Source organism: Urocitellus parryii, chromosome 1, assembly GCF_045843805.1.
Source record: "Urocitellus parryii isolate mUroPar1 chromosome 1, mUroPar1.hap1, whole genome shotgun sequence".
Classification (NCBI taxonomy): Eukaryota; Metazoa; Chordata; class Mammalia; order Rodentia; family Sciuridae; genus Urocitellus; species Urocitellus parryii.
The window spans coordinates 109,349,954-109,366,223 of record NC_135531.1 but is presented as its reverse complement, the minus strand read 5'-3'; the positions used below and the strand labels follow the sequence as shown (position 1 = coordinate 109,366,223).

Here is a 16,270-nt window from a genome sequence, read left to right as displayed (position 1 = left end):
TACTTTTCATCCCTGGTATATTTATAGTTGTTTTGTGTGTGTGTGTGTGTGTGTGTGTGTGTGAGTGTATGTGTGTATTTTTTAAGGATAAATAGATCTATACCCAGCCCTTTTTTGTTATATATATAATTTTTTAAGTTATCAATAGACCATTATTTTACTTACTTATTTATATGTGGTGCTGATATTGAACCCAGTGCCTCACACATGCCAGGCAAGCGCTCTACCATTGAGCCACAACCCCAGCCCCTTAGTTTTGTATTTGATGGCTTCTAACAGCTAAAGAAAACAGCCTAAGGTAGCATGAGGCATCCAGACATGGTTTCAATACATTCTACGCAGGGATCTTTGGCCTCAGAGCCCTTAGCACAATTTACATTCCCCCTGCAGATCTATCCCAAGTTGACATAAATATAGCAAGAGCCATGACTGGCGATAAATATCATCTGTCATTTTAAACATAGCAAGTCATCCCCCAAGAACACTGTGCTAGGGTCCTCAGCATATAAGTAAGGACACATTCCCTTTCAATCACATCTTTTCCAAAACATGCCAGAGGAGGGTTTGCTCCACATAGGAATTCCTTTTTTACGGATGACTCATCCTGCTTTTACTATAAAGTCTTCTATTTTGTTCTCTATTTTATCCCATATGTTCCCAGATTACTACCACGGTGTGTGCTTTCTCTAATTATAAAATGATCATGTACAACTAGTAACAAAAAAAAAAAATCCATCCAACCTATTTTTTACTAAATATGGTTATGTTGTAAATATTTTGAGTTAAAAAAAATGAATCTCTTGATTTAATCAGGGCTTGGAGTGGGGAGTCATAAGATATTAGCCAATGTCATATTCAGGATGATGCATTTATTCAGAGTAAATCTTAATATTCTTGGTCTTCTTCAGAGTAGCTACAGGAATGCCTAAAAGACCTTACTAAAATAAGGCCAATTGAAAGCATCTTTACTGAAACTTGATTCCTTGAGCCAGCGGAAGGTCTTTACTGTAGTTGATGGTACTAGAGGGAGAAAAATGAACAAAATTAATAACTGGTAGTATATAAATATAATATAGAATACTTTTATGCCATTAAAAAATACAGATCTATTTAGCCAGGCACAAAGGTGTATGCCTATAAACTCAGTTACTCAGGAGGCAGAATGATCACAGATTTGAGGCCAGCCTCAGCAACTTAGCAAAATCCTATCTCAAGAAAAAAAAATTTTTTTTTAATTTAAAAACAAAACAAAGACTAGGTACGTAGCTCAGTGGTTGAGACCTCTGGGTTCAATTCCCAATAATTCAAAAACAAACAAATAACTACACACACACATACACACACACACACATACACACTATAAATTAGTGAAGAAAAAAATTTAGGACACAAAACAATGTTAGTATGGATCCAGTTTTATAAAAGAAAAAGAAACACAAAAGTCTGAAAGACATATTACACATATTACTCATAGCATTTCTTTTGAGCAGGACTCAAGCATATGGAGACTGTATCTTTCTGTATCTCTCAGTAACTTGTATTGAGTTGGACATGATGGCGTATGCCTGTAATCCTAGCAACCTGGGAGGCTGAGGTAAGAGAATCACAAGTTCAAGGCTAGCCTCAGCAATTTAGTGAGGCCCTAAGTTACTTAGTGAGACCCTGTCTCAAAAAATAAATAAACAGGACTGGGAATGTAGCTCAGTGGTGAAATGCTCCTGGGTTCAATCCCCAGGACCACAAAAATAAAAATAATTTAAATAACTTGTATTGAATTATTTATTTAAAAAAAAACATAAATATTCCCATTTTGATAAAAAGAAAATTTAAGAAAATAAGATAATTTAGAAATTAGAAGCTTCCCTATTAACTACTCACCTGAGAGTCACTGGGTTTCTTTCCCAAGAGGAAAAGTATCCCCACTAAATGGATTCAGAAAAGCTATAGCTAAGTATTTACCTGTCTAGCTCTTTGGGTACACAAGAAAAGCAAATAGGATAAGACTGACTTCAAAGAATGAAAAGCCAGCAAAGAGGGTGCATGTTTGGGGCTCAACAAGCCACATCTAAAGCTCCTCAGAAGTCCCAGATAGGAAAGCAGTTACTGAGGCTATAAGGAGTCAACAGGGAGGAACCCAGCCCAGCCTACTGAGCTGGTGAGAAGCAGAGAGGGACTAGGAAGGGTGCCTCTGGGTTCTTCACCCAGGGCTCTTTCTACAACATAGCACCACATGCCACATACATGAGACATCTTGGGGATGGGACTCAAGGCTCAACATGAAGTTTACTTAGGTTTCATATATACCACACACACAGCATGAAGGCAATTTTATGCATTTTTAGTGCACCTGCATTTTGACTTTAACCCATCATAAGGTCAAGAGTGGAATTTTCTACATGTGGCATACTGTAATCACTCAAATTATTTCAGATTTTAGAGCATTTTGGATTAGATGATCAACTTGTTAGGAGAAGATAGCTGTAGAATGATAGAAAAATCAAACCAAGTGAAATTGCACAAAGACAAAACAGAAAGTAGAATTTAACAGCACATGCCCAACGTGGCCCCAAAGTCCTCTCTTACCAAGTAGATCGTCTCATGTACTGTTTCCAGGCATCACTACCAGACTCCCTGCCACCACCAGTGTGCTTTTCTCCTCCTACAGAAATACAAAATAAACACACATCTTTGGGCCAGTTTGATATCACCGAGATAAAGATAAAAGGAGACTAGAGCTACCTGACCAGTTATTTAACATTTAGCCCAGAGTATTTCCTCTACAAACAGAGACTAAAATAAACAGAGAAAGGAAGTAAAAGAGAAAATAAAGCATAAGGAATTAAAAAGAAATGGAAATATGTCAAGAGGCTAAAGAACTCTTACAAATATATATATATATATACCATTAAACTAGATGGATATTGATTTTAGAAATGGTTAAAGCATTTTATTCTGTTTTTGTTGACAGCAATTTCTAAATTGCCACTAATGTTGGACATAACTCTTATGTGTTAGCTTATTTAATCTTTATTGGATTCTAGGGCTACAATGATACTAAATTTTTACTGTCTACTTAGCTTAAGCCCACCCAAACGGTTACATATGTCTTTTTTTTTTTTTTTTAGAGAGAGAGAAAATATTCTTAATATTTATTTTTTAGTATTCGGCAGACACAACATCTTTGTTGGTATGTGGTGCTGAGGATCGAACCCGGGCCACACGCATGCCAGGCAAACGCACTACCGCTTGAGCCACATCACCAGCTATACCATTAAACTAAGGTATTAGAGTAAAAAGGTCTAGATATAGAAAATCTAATTTTATTTTGTTGTATGTATTTATCTAAATATTCAAACTTACACATTAATTATACAGAATGATGGTTAATTTGCAGGAAAATGGACGGAAAACGAAACCATCATTTTGAGAAAAATAAGCCAGACTCAGGGACAAGTGTCACATGTTTCTCTTACATGTAGACACTAGAGGGGGAAAGCAGGCAAAAAAAAAAAAAAAAAAGCCATAAAAGTAGAAGGAGACCATGGGTACAGGAAGGGAATCAAGGGGAGGGAGGCAGGAATGATGGGGGAGGTATTGAGGAGTGAAGTTTTTCAAATTGCATTTATATATATATGCCACTTGAAAACCACCATTCCGTATAATTAATAGTGAACCCATTAAAGAAACTAACTGAAAGCTTAAAGAATCAATTGAAGAGAGCAAGGCATGAGCTGGAAACAAAAGAGATCAAATGCCCACAGAAGAGTGGACGGACACCTCCGCATCCAGCAACCACAGAGCGGAGGGCAGAGATGAAGGGCCAAACTGAAAACTGAAGCTTCTGTCAACGTCTGTACTCTGAACAGTATTGTAGTGTTAGGTCTAAAAATATAAAAAGAATGCCACTGTACATAAACTCTTACAGATATTAATGCACGTTTGTTTTCCTTCTATACTGAAAAACAAGGCAACCTGATTGTACTATACTTTGGTCATTTTTAATAAGTAACACTTAATATACCATTGTTGGGAAGGATTTTTTTAACCATTACAAAATTTAAGTATCAATAAGCCATGGCTTATTAACAGACAAGAGGATCAAGGCCCAGTAAAGAGAAACAAACTAGTATTTCATCTAGTTAAAGAAAATATAGTTAACATTTATTATGCCAACTTTGCAAAAAAAAAAAAAAAAAAACCAGAATATTTTATGTGAAATTTTCTAATGTTGAAGCAGGGGTTCTTAATAGTTCTGGGGTCTTGGGTATTCTCCCTAGAATACAGATGCTGCATTTCAGGGCTTCATGTAACTTGGGTTAAGGGACACTGCTCTAACCCAATGCTGCATCTGGGCAGAAGATGCAGAACTCTGGGTAATAACTTCAAAAATGGTAATAAGCTCTTTCAAGGGCTGGGGATGTGGCTCAAGCGGTAGCGCGCTCGCCTGGCATGCGTGCGGCCCTGGTTCGATCCTCAGCACCACATACAAACACAGATGTTGTGTCCGCTGAAAACTAAAAAATAAATATTAAAAAAAATAAGCTCTTTCAAGCATGTAAGATCACATATTACATCAGAATGTAAATTATACTTCAGTTTCTGGACCAAACTTTTCTAAAAGCTACTACTGCTTTTCCTTTGCCACCCAATCTGGAAAAGGAGAAATGATTCTCTACATACCAAATGCACCTCCAATCTCTGCCCCACTGGTTGGAATATTGACATTTACAATGCCACAGTCTGAACCTTTAGGTCTGTGCATAAAAAGAGAGGTATGGTGAGAGAAATATATAGGAAATTAAAAACAACACAAACAAAAGCCTGATTAATCAAAGATTCTCAATGCTAAATAATGGATTCATTCTTTTAAAACCCATTCACCACAGAAATCAGACATATAAATGTTAAAAATAAACAAAGTTATACCCAAGCCAACGGAAGATTCTGCCCAAATCTTTAGTAAAAATGCTACTTGAAAGTCCCTGTTTCACTTCATTGTTCCATGCAAAGACCTCTTCTTCAGTCTAAAAGGAGAAGTGTTGGAAGCTGTTAGACACTACAATGTTCAGGTCAAAGTTCACTGATGTTAAACTCATTTCACGAGATATACCAATGTCATTTTAGTGTGCAAATAGAAACCAGTCAACATGTTACTAATTCTATTTTTCTTATAATTTATTTCTTATTTTTGTTTTTTTTTCCTTTGGGGTGGGGGCGGTTATCAAGGATTGAACTCAGGGACATTCAACCACTGAGCCACATCCCCAGCCCTATTTTGTATTTTTATTTAGAGACAGGATCTCACTGAGTTACTTAGCACCTCACCTCGCTTTTGCTGAGGCTGGCTTTGAACTCTCGATCCTCCTTCCTCAGTCTCCCAAACTTCTGGGACTACAGGCATGTGCTGCCATGCCCAGTGTCTCTTATAATTTAGATAATTTTTAATAGTAATATCTTGAAGGATATTTTCCTCCATGATACTTTAAGAAACAAAGATTAGTGTGTTCTTCCATTCAAACTACTAAGAGTTAATATATATTGAACTCCTATCATGTACAATACACTGATCTATGCACTTAACATGCATTTATTTATTTAATCTCCACCCTATGGGGATTAAACAAGTTTTATATTAACAAGTTTTATATTAACACAAGTTTTATATTATCACCAATTTACAGATTCACCAACTGAAGCCCAATAAAACTAAATGTAAATAATTTGCACAAAAGCTCACAAACACTCTCATTACAAAACATGAAATTATTCTAAGCACTATATTTGAAATAATAATAGATAATTTAAAGATAAAATAAATGCAATCTTATAATTGCAACAAGGTGCAATTCTCACTATATTTTGATAACAGTAGCACATTCAAAACTTGATTCAATCTCTGAAAAAACTAATTCTAAATATTTGTTGGCAAAGCCAGAGCCTGTCTCAGGCCAGGGAATTATCTTTACATGTTAAAACTGCCATTATCTGACCCCTAATGGGGTTGATAACTGCATGTCTTCAGATTGCCCCCACATCTTCTCGTCTTGTCTGCTGACAAGTACACAGTGCTTAGGCTATGGAATGCTCTAGTCCTCCTGTCAGGAGCAGCTGCCTCTGAGACCCACACAGCTGAGTAAGGTGAAGAGGAATTGAGGGTCACACATCCCACAAACTCCAACACAGGTCCATTATTCATCTCAGCTTCCCTGGTACCTAGCTTGGAATGCTTTATAGTTTTAAAGTGTTCATCTCATAGTTTGTCCTGAACATTTCAATTTCTACTATTTCAAGTGACTTTCTAAAACCTTCTTAAAAGCTGACTGAAATTTAATATACCTTAATTTTCCCTTAGTTTTATCATGTATTTCAACATTAGACTAGAGACACAGAATCTGTTTGTACCTTGAATTTAAAGACATAGAGAATGGGAGCAAAAGTCTCTGTGTGTGCAATGGAGGCATCATGGGCAAGACCTGTCACGATTGTGGGTTCCACATAATTTCCAGGGCGATCCATAACCTCGAGTAGAGAGATGAAATAAAAGGAATAAAACATTTCATTTTCTAGTACTTGGGAGTTAGAGGATGCTTACATTTATGAGGAAAAAAATAAACAGCACTTATAGGTAAATTATTTCTCCAAAACAACCTTCTATCCCAGTGAATATTATTTCTTGCTCCTAACTTAGATGCTCAGGAAAAAAAAAAAAGGAAAGAAAAAGGGAGGAGTTTAAGGAGGAAAGCCATGTCATGTCACAAACAAGTTATGTTAACAAAACTCTGCTGCAAATAGTTATTTTATAATTAATTATAAAATGGGTGATGTATGACCATTGTTTTATAGACTGAATTAGGACTCAAATGTTGAAGTCTTAACACTCAGTGTGACTGCATTTAGAGACTGGACCTTTAAGGAAGTTGTTAAAGTTACTAAAAATAAGTGAGGTCAGCAGGGTCAGGTCCTAATCCAATAGGAATGAGTGTCCTATTGCTTTATAGTTTTAAAGTGTTCATCTCATAGATCAAGAGGAGACACTGGAAATCTCTGTGCCCTCCATTGGAAAAAATCATGTGACAGCAAGAAAGGGCCATTTGCAAGCCAGAAAGAAACTTCACCAGGAACCAACCTGCCAACCCCACCAGCATGTTGATCTTGAACTTCAAGCCTCCTTCTGTGAGAAAATACATTGCTGTTGTTGGAGCTACCCAGTGTGCGGTATTTTGTTATGGCAGCCCTAGTAGATTAATACTGTACAAAACTGAAGTCACCAAAAGAATATAACGTCATAACCAACCTCTGTAAAACCAAGTCCCTAGTCCAGTGACTGTCTTTCCTTCTGTGAAATGTTCTGAGGCCCACAACAAGCTGCTCTGGCTGGGGGGTGGGGGTGTCAATCCTTCAGAGGGTTTCTAAAATTCTTCTCTAAACCTTCAAGTTTATTTTACCAAGAGTAACTTTCTTTTTCTTTTTTTTTTTTTTAATAATTGGTTCTTTTTAGTTATATGTGACAAGAGTCCATTTTGATATAATTATACAAGCATGAAATATATCTTATTCTAATTAGGACTCTAGTCTTATGGATGTGCACGATGGTGAGTATCACTGTGGTGTATTCATATATGTATACCAAGAGTCAACTCTTGATCAAGTGCATGGCAGCTGTATTTGTTATTACAATGCTATATTATATATGTAACTTAAGTAAATTTTACTAAAGAATAAAAGCTATTCCTGTACAGAATGGGTTAAATGCTTTCGAGAAAATCCAAAATAATAAATAATGAATATATATACACATCCCTGCCCATTAAGATGTGGGTGTGTTGATGATAAAACTAGAGAGGAGGATTCTGCTGTCAGACTGCTTTGCAAGACTCAAGTTTCCATGAATTTTAAATAAGTGAGACTCAATTATATAGATAACATGATTAGAGGTACAGCTTTTGCAGAGATGAAAACAATAAATTCCTATAATCCATGAAGAAAATTTTTTTCTTCATGGATTATAGGAATTTATTATTTTCAATAAATTGAAATACCTTGGCTCTACATCAAAAGAATCACAAATAAATGTAGTTCTAAGTGGTTAAGTTAAAATAAAATACTTATGGTTGTATTTTTTATTTCCTGTCTTAACTGAACATCTCAAACGACCACTATATATGGATTCTAATTGTGCTGAACACAAAGTCTTCTATTGTGACATAAAAGAAAGGTTTCCGGCTGGGGATGTGGCTCAAGCGGTAGCGCGCTCGCCTGGAATGCGTGTGGCCCGGGTTCAATCCTCAGCACCACATACCAACAAAGATGTGTCCGCCGAGAACTAAAAAATAAATATTAAAAATTCTCTCTCTCTCTCTCTCTCTCTCTCTCTCTCTCTCTCTCTCTCTCTCCTCTCTCACTCTCTCTTTAAAAAAAAAAAAAAAAAAAAAAGAAAGGTTTCCTTTCCATACAAGCTCCTCGGGTCCCTACCCAAAGGCCACCAGGACTCTGAGCTTCTTTTTTTTTTTTTTTAATATTTTTTAGTTGTTGATGGACCTTTATGTTATTTATTTGGATGTGGTGCTGAGAATCCAACCCAGTGCCTCACACATGCGAGGCAAGTGCTCTACCACTGAGTCACGACCCCAGCCCCAACTCTGAGCTTCTTGTGCATCATTCCCTGAAACATTCCACATGGTTTCTGTTATCATTTTTTAAAACCTATTTCCCCCTGTAATAGGGACATGGAGAAGGATGTTCAATGTGACCCTTCACCAATTGTCTCAGAGACCTGCTTGTGCCTAAGGGAAAGAGAATAAAAAAGCCATCACTCCTGACCCCAGGGCTCTCATTACCTTGCCCCCATAGACCACTGTGCTCTCATTACCTTGCCCCCATAGACCACTGTGCCTCCTTCTTTCTTTGCTTCTTCCACCGCTCCAAGAAACATGCTCACTGACTGTTTGGTGTGGAGTGGCCCATATAGGACATTAGCTGGGGAGAGAAAAGGAATGATCTTCATTTTGCCCTAAATAGCATGACTTTATTATTATACCAGCTTTTCAAAATGAATAGGCTAATAATAATCCCTTCCTGTAGCCTCTCAGTTAAGAGCAGGAGTTGGCAACTTTTTTCTGGACCACAGAGCAAACGTACTCCACTTTGCATACCATATGTGACTCTACAACTATTTGATCTCGCCTTTGTACTGTGAAAATTACTGTAAATGACATAGAAAAAAGCATGGTGGCTGTGCAGCAGATACAAAGAGGTGGTGAGCCAAATCTGCTTGCCAACCCTGGCTTTAGAAAAATGGCTATCAATCAGAATACTGCATTAAAAATTCAGGATCAGAGGCCTAGAAGTGTAGCTTGGTGGTAGAGTGTTTGATTAGCATACCCGAGGACCCAGGGTTGATACGCAAACAGTGTAGTGAAGTGAAATTAAATAAAATAATATAAGATTGGTTTATTCATTACAGTGTGAGCACTGCCTAAGAACATCACAATCTCCATAGCTTTCATGAAATTCAAAGGGGAGAACCTGATGCTGCCCTATGTTATGGCTGCTGGAAACAAGAGTATCAAAGATAACCACAGGTCAAAGGAGGGAAGATTTAGGTAGGCCTCTGTGAGAAGGTAGCACTTTATGCAGAGCCAGTTATAGAAAGAGCTGGATGAAGGCCAGAAAGAACCAGGAATGCTTGAAGAACTCAAGGAAGGTTGGAGAACTGGAGATTAGAGAACAAGAGAGAATGTGGACATAGTTCTGGAGGGAAGGTGGGTAGCTATGAGATCACCAAGACTGGGAACCCATGAAGGAGGGAATCAAAAGGAATCTAGTTTTAGTCTTAAGCACAATAAGAAGGCCCTGGAATACTTTAAGCAGAAAAGTGAACACATTTTAAATGATCATTCAGGTTTCTCTGGGGGGCAGCAGTGAAAGTGATAAAGTCAGGTAGGGAACTCTTACAGCCTTCCATGAGAGAACACAGCAGTCGACCTGGACAAGGGTAACAGTAAATGGAGAAAAGCTCATCAAATATCAACCCAGCTGAACAGCACCTCCAAGTCTCACTCTCCAGCATATATCAAATGCCTAGATCCTAACCTAGCAGCACATGTGTCTCCCCAAAAGCCCAATAATCTCCTTCATATGCCCCCAGGCCTCTAAGAGAAGACAAAAAAAAAAAAAAAACCTCAGAAGATCAGAAACACTTTTAACACCAGGTGTTAAAATCTTTGAAAACGGAACCAGATACTCACGGTCCCATGGGTTCCCGACTCGGATCTGTGCGTAGGCCTTTTTAAGTCTATTTACAACATCATCATGGATGTTTTCATGTAAAAACTAAGAGAAGAAAGAAATATTCATGGGAATAGCAAAATGTACAAGTTTTTAAGCAATGAATACTTTTCTTAACAGTATTAATAGCTTTTTAATACTATTAAAATATAGTAATCTCTGAAAACATAAGCAAGCAAAAACATGTGTTTTAAATTACATCATTTCTGATTTTAATATTAACTATATGAAGTTAATAATTTCCTCCAGGTAGATGCTAGAATAAAAATCACAAGTTTATCAATTGTCTAAGGACCTATCCAGCAAAGTTTCACAAATCCATTATTCCTATATTTGTTTGAAAGCATTTAGAACTTTTTTTTTTTTTTGCAGTGCTGAGAATTGAACTCAGAGCCTGCACATGCTAGGTAAGGCATCTGCCACTGAGCTGTATCCCCAACCCGTAACTTCTTAATCAGAGTCAAGTCCACCTTGAATACAGTGCAACCACAAGTCTCAGCACAATGGCTGGGTCAGGCTGATCTGTGCTGGGTCACCACAGGCACTCAGTCTCAGACAACATAAATCTCCAGCACAAGGTCTTAAATCAGGCAAGGATACCCATGCACTCACTCTGTGTGGGATGTGAACTCTTGCTACATTCCTAGCAGCAGAGGTGAACCTGCCAAGCCATTCATGCTCTAGGCTAATGTCCCTGTGACAAATGAATTGTCACTTTGAGAACCACTCACAAAGTGGTCTATTATACTGTAAAGGTTTTTCTCTTACACCTCACTGTTGCTATGGAAATCAGTTTGATCAATTATTAATAGCATTCTTTAATATTTAACACTAAATATAAAGCATGGCTATGTATATTTGCTCCAAGCCCCAAAGGAAAAATAAAAGTGGGCTGAAGAGAGAAATGAGTGGCTCTCAAGTCATTCCATATTTCATCATTTACTTAAGGATATAATTATCTACAGGATGCTTCTTTCTTTGTTTAAATGTAAAGTTTATGGTGAATCAAATTAATAAATTGTAAATGCTATGAATATCATAGATGTGTTTGAAGAATTCAACTGAATAATGTGATTTTCATTTGCAAAATGCAAGAAAAAGTATGAAAAGTGTGAGAAAGATAAGGATTGAATTTTCATATACCTTTTATCTTGTTCTAATTTAGATTATGCTAATCTTCCACAGAATTTGTTCATACTCATTGTGAATGAGAGCAAAATTCAAAAACAATTCCTTCAGGATTTGATTAGTTTTTTTAAATGGAACAATGGAAAAGCTCAACAATGGAAAAAATAAAAGGAAATGTGGTCAGATTTTGTACCACATTAAAGTTTAAACTTTAGAAATCCCACACACTACAAGTAAACCACATCTTATATACATTTATTATTATCTGTCCTATGCATATATGTGTGTGTGTGTGTGTGTGTGTGTGTGTGTGTGTGTGTGTATATATATATATATATATATATATATATATAGATTATATATTTAAAGAAAACACAAAAATAGTCATTTGTTTTCAATAAACCATGTCACATCAAGTCAAATTGAAGACTTGAAGCCAAAAATCAAAATCTTTTAAAATGTTTTTTATAAAAAAATGAGTCTAGGGCTGGGGATGCAGCTCCGTAGTAGAGCATTGCCTGGCTGCCTATGGCCCTATGGTCAATCTCCAGTACCACAAAAAGATAAAAAAATAAATGAGTGGAAAAAAAAAAGTGAGGCTGCTTTTTAATTGAGTTTTAGAATTTTTCAAATTTCTAGCTTTTTAAGTGACGTTGTATTTTGTCCATCTTGTCCTACAAGTATGAATAAAAATAGGTCTCACCTTTCAGTGTAATACCCATCAATTTGTTTTGACACCACTGCTAGCTTGGGGTGGGGGAAAAAGCTGAGTACCTGGTTGATCAACATCGCCTCAAGCACTAGAGAGCAGCAAGCCCACACATTTGCAATACATGTCAGCAGAACATATTTTTCTGGCAATATGTCTACAATACCTATTCAGCATAATTCATTAAAATGTGGTGTATAAGATCAGGAAAATCTATGCACTACACAGCACACTCACCAGTCGCCTTGCAGTGGTACACCTCTGGCCAGCTGTCCCCACGGCAGCAAAGAGAGCTGATGGAACAACTAAGCTGAGGTCTGCATCCTCAAAAGCTTAGAGAAGCACAAACAACATGCCCATCAGTGCAAGGAAACAGGCAGAGAAGACATTTGCTAACTGGTCTAAAAGGATGACTTTAAAAAGTAAAAATGCCAAAAACATCATAAAGCAAGAAGGATCACCTTCTGACATATACACATGTGCTCATTAGGGGTGAAGACACTTTTCTTCTAGGAAAGATTATAGAATAGAGCAATTAGCTCTATGATCTTTACCCAAATACACAGGTAAACTGAGTCTCTCATTCTCACCCCATCATCTTTCATCTTCCTCAATTTCTGACACTATCTGAACCTCCTCTATATGGTCATTGGGCACTCTTCTCTAATGCGATCATGCTCTTCATCAGCTTTATTTGCCTCCAATCTAAATTCTACAGTCTCTTTTGATGCCAGTGTCCCTGGGTTCATAGACAATTAAAGACCTCCATAAAAAAACATGCTCTGGAAACACCCAAGCACTCACTTGCATTAGTCAATTTCCTGTAGCCATCCTGCAGATGCTTTTCCAAATCATTTTCAAATCATTGAAAAACGTCTGCTTTCTGCTCTACTACATGGAATGATCTTATCTTCCACTTGATGGAAAAATTCACATGGAAAAAGCCCCTTTTGAGCTTCCTCTACTCCTCTGAAGAGATCAATACAAAGTCACTTTCAAATTCTTCTCTATCTTTATCTACTCTCAGAAGAGAAAAAATAGTATAATCTTTTTAAGAATAACCCTTCCATTTATATATTTTTTAATTCCTCCTTTATTATATCTTCTAGAAACTTACAGCCAGTTCCTCCTTCCATCTTCAATCCTGACCCTCCAATCAAACAGCATTGTCAGACTAGCATGATGGTTAAGAAAGTGGTTTGTGCAAACAGACCAGAGTTCTCATTCATCATTGTTTTTTAGTTGTGTTATTTCAACATTCTTTTTTCCCCAGTACTAGAGACTGAATCCAGAGGTACTACCTCTTCCATTTTACTTTTCATTTTGAGACAGTCTAAGTTACCTAGCTGACCTACAACTTGCCCTCCAGCCCCCAAAGCTGAGCACACTCCCTGGCAGGTATCTAGTGTTCACTAAGTGTAATCTCAACTAGATTAGAAGTTCATCTAAAACAAACCCTTTGCCATCTGTTTTTAAATCTGTGATGAACACCACAAATATATAGACACAGAAACATGAAGATAGCAGCAATATAGAAATTACCAAGTTTTTCTTTTTATCACAAAAGCTGTTTCTATTAAGACTCAACGTACTGACTTTCATTACATTGTCCAGAAGTTAGGGTGATTTTCTAATTCCCTTTTGTGCCAAACTCAAATAATGAAAAGAGATGTAAATCATCTCTTGGTTTGCAGGTAAGTGATTAGCAAAAAACACCTGAGGAAGCATGCCCTCCCAACAGGAAACCTCCCACACTCTGCAGAAGATCAGCTACAGAAATTAAAAGGTATCAGCACATCATGCAAAACTGAGTTATTCTGAAACAACATGCAGTTAGTTTTCAGAAAACAAGGAAAAACATGAAGTAATAATGCCACAGTACAGACAACGGAAATCTCGTGCACAGACTCCATATCCTGTGTTATATTCTCCAAACATGAATACTTCTCCTACTTAGTTATCTTTGTCTCTAACCCCAGCTTGTGTTGTATCTTATAAGTAAAATTCCTACATGGAAATAAGACCCAGCTCACATAACATAGGAAGGATTACTTCCTAAACAAGTTCTATATGTTCAAATGGCTACTGTGGCTATGTTAAACAGAAAACAAAACAACTAAAAAAGGGCAGCCTTACCAATAATGGCATTGTTTCCTCCAAGTTCTAACAAACTTCTCCCTTTAAAAACACAAACACAAATTAATTACTATTCAGTATTTACTGCACATTGCTGTATATCTTCAAATTATAGTCTATCTCAATAATTTTTAAATTTTTCTGATGTATAATTATGATAAATATTACCAACAAATTTCCTCATTTTGATAATTATACCATGCTCACATGAGAGAATGCCTATATTCTAAAACCCTGAAATATTTAATGATAAAGGGACACAATGTCTTTGACTTATTCCACTAACAGTAACAATAACATGTACATACTATGTGTGTGAACACACATGTGTACATATATGTTGCTGGAGAGAGAAAGTGATAAAGCAAACTGAGGCAAAATATAAGCAATTAGTGAATCTGGTTAAAGGGTATAAAGAATTCCTTATACTAGTCTTGTAACCTTTAAGTTTGGAATTAAGAGAAAAATAATGTAAAATGGGCCAGTCACTGAGAAAAACAGTATGGCAGTTTCCCAAAAAACTAAACAGAATTTTTATATGATATTAGAAATTCTACTTTAGGGTATATACCAAAAGAAGAGAAAGCAGGGACTTATTCACAGAGCCAAAAGATAGAAGCAACCCAAGGATCCGTCAACTGCCAAGTGAAGAAAACGTGGTGCCCATACATAGAAGAATATTACACAGACTTAAAGAATCCTATCCCACACTACAACATAGATGAACCTCAATGACACTACACCAAGTGAAACGGGCCAGTCACAAAAGGACAAATATAATTTCACTCAGATAATGTTGTAAAGTATTCAAAATCATAAATATAAAAATTTGCCAGGGGCAGGGGAAATTACTGTTTAATGAGAATACATTTTTAATTTCGCAAGATGAAAAAGTTCAGAGTTGGGGGTGTAGCTCAGTAGCAGAGTGCCTGCACCACATACACAAAACTCTGAGCTTTATTCCCCGCATGGGGTGGGGGGTCACTTTACGGTATTCTATTCTGATGACATACCAAATTTATTTGCCACAGCTTGGTACAATTATCACAATGAGGAAATTTGATGTTAATATTTATCATAATTATACATCAGAAAATTTTAAAAATTATTGAGACAGACTACACATATTACTTTTCCAGTGTTGAGTATATTTATTATTGGTTATTTATTAGATTATCTACTTAGGTCAGGGCCAAAGAGCATGTACATTAGGAATCCTGACACACAATGCCAATTCACGTTCCAGAGAAGAAATATAGCAGTCTGTGAATGCCACTGTCACTTTACTCTCCCCAGCACACAGATGTGAGATTTATTTGCCTCGATTTTAAAGCTATATGTACCCTATTGTTCTTTAGAACATAAGTTTCCTCAAATGCACTTTAAAATAATGTTTATTTATTTGTGCTCTCAGAACTGTATGATAGCAGGAGAGTCTGTTGCCACTTTCGTCACTCTCAAATAGTTAAGCATCCAGTGGATATTAATCATGAAGGGATGGGGCTGTTACTGCCAAAAGCCTCTGGGCGCTACCACAGTTCTAGCCTCTACTTTAGTCGTTGATTTAATGACAGCTTACTGGCTACAGCATAGCATTGTGCTAGATGCTAAGAAAAGATGTAAGAAAACCAAATATTCCGTTATAAGACAGTAGCTTCTCCTACCTGGCTACAAGTGATATTTGGCAGAAAAGGGAAAACTGTGTTTTCTACATCCATCCAGTGTTCTGTGAAATGCTCTTTAACTACATTCCTAACCACCAAGCCTTTCCCTAAAAAGTATCTGTACCTTAAGGTAGACAGACATATTTAACAAGTTATAATCCTACCTACTGATGGTACTACACACATGAACAACAAACACATGCTTTAGAGGGCAGGGAGAAACAGAAGATGAAAGCCTATAGTGGGAGCAATGACACTAATAACAGGCAGCATCTTTTCATGCGTTTACTGGCCATTTGTCTATTCAAATACACTGCCTAGTCTTAAACTGTATTACTGGTCTTTG

At 36.8% G+C, this 16,270-nt stretch overlaps 1 protein-coding gene across 1 annotated transcript in view; it reads right to left on the bottom strand.

The window, feature by feature from the left end:
* Positions 1–752: 752 nt before the first annotated feature.
* Positions 753–16,270, bottom strand: part of Aldh7a1 (aldehyde dehydrogenase 7 family member A1) — a 36,277-nt gene continuing 20,759 nt past the window's right edge. Inside the window, exons 10-18 of the mRNA XM_026380154.2 lie at positions 14,261–14,302; positions 12,362–12,456; positions 10,248–10,332; positions 8,870–8,976; positions 6,403–6,519; positions 4,927–5,024; positions 4,681–4,754; positions 2,584–2,659; positions 753–1,020 (exon numbers count right to left, since the gene is read on the bottom strand). Coding sequence (XP_026235939.1) covers positions 966–1,020; positions 2,584–2,659; positions 4,681–4,754; positions 4,927–5,024; positions 6,403–6,519; positions 8,870–8,976; positions 10,248–10,332; positions 12,362–12,456; positions 14,261–14,302 — 749 coding nt within the window. The 3' untranslated portion in view covers positions 753–965. The remainder of the gene's footprint in view (positions 1,021–2,583; positions 2,660–4,680; positions 4,755–4,926; positions 5,025–6,402; positions 6,520–8,869; positions 8,977–10,247; positions 10,333–12,361; positions 12,457–14,260; positions 14,303–16,270) is intronic.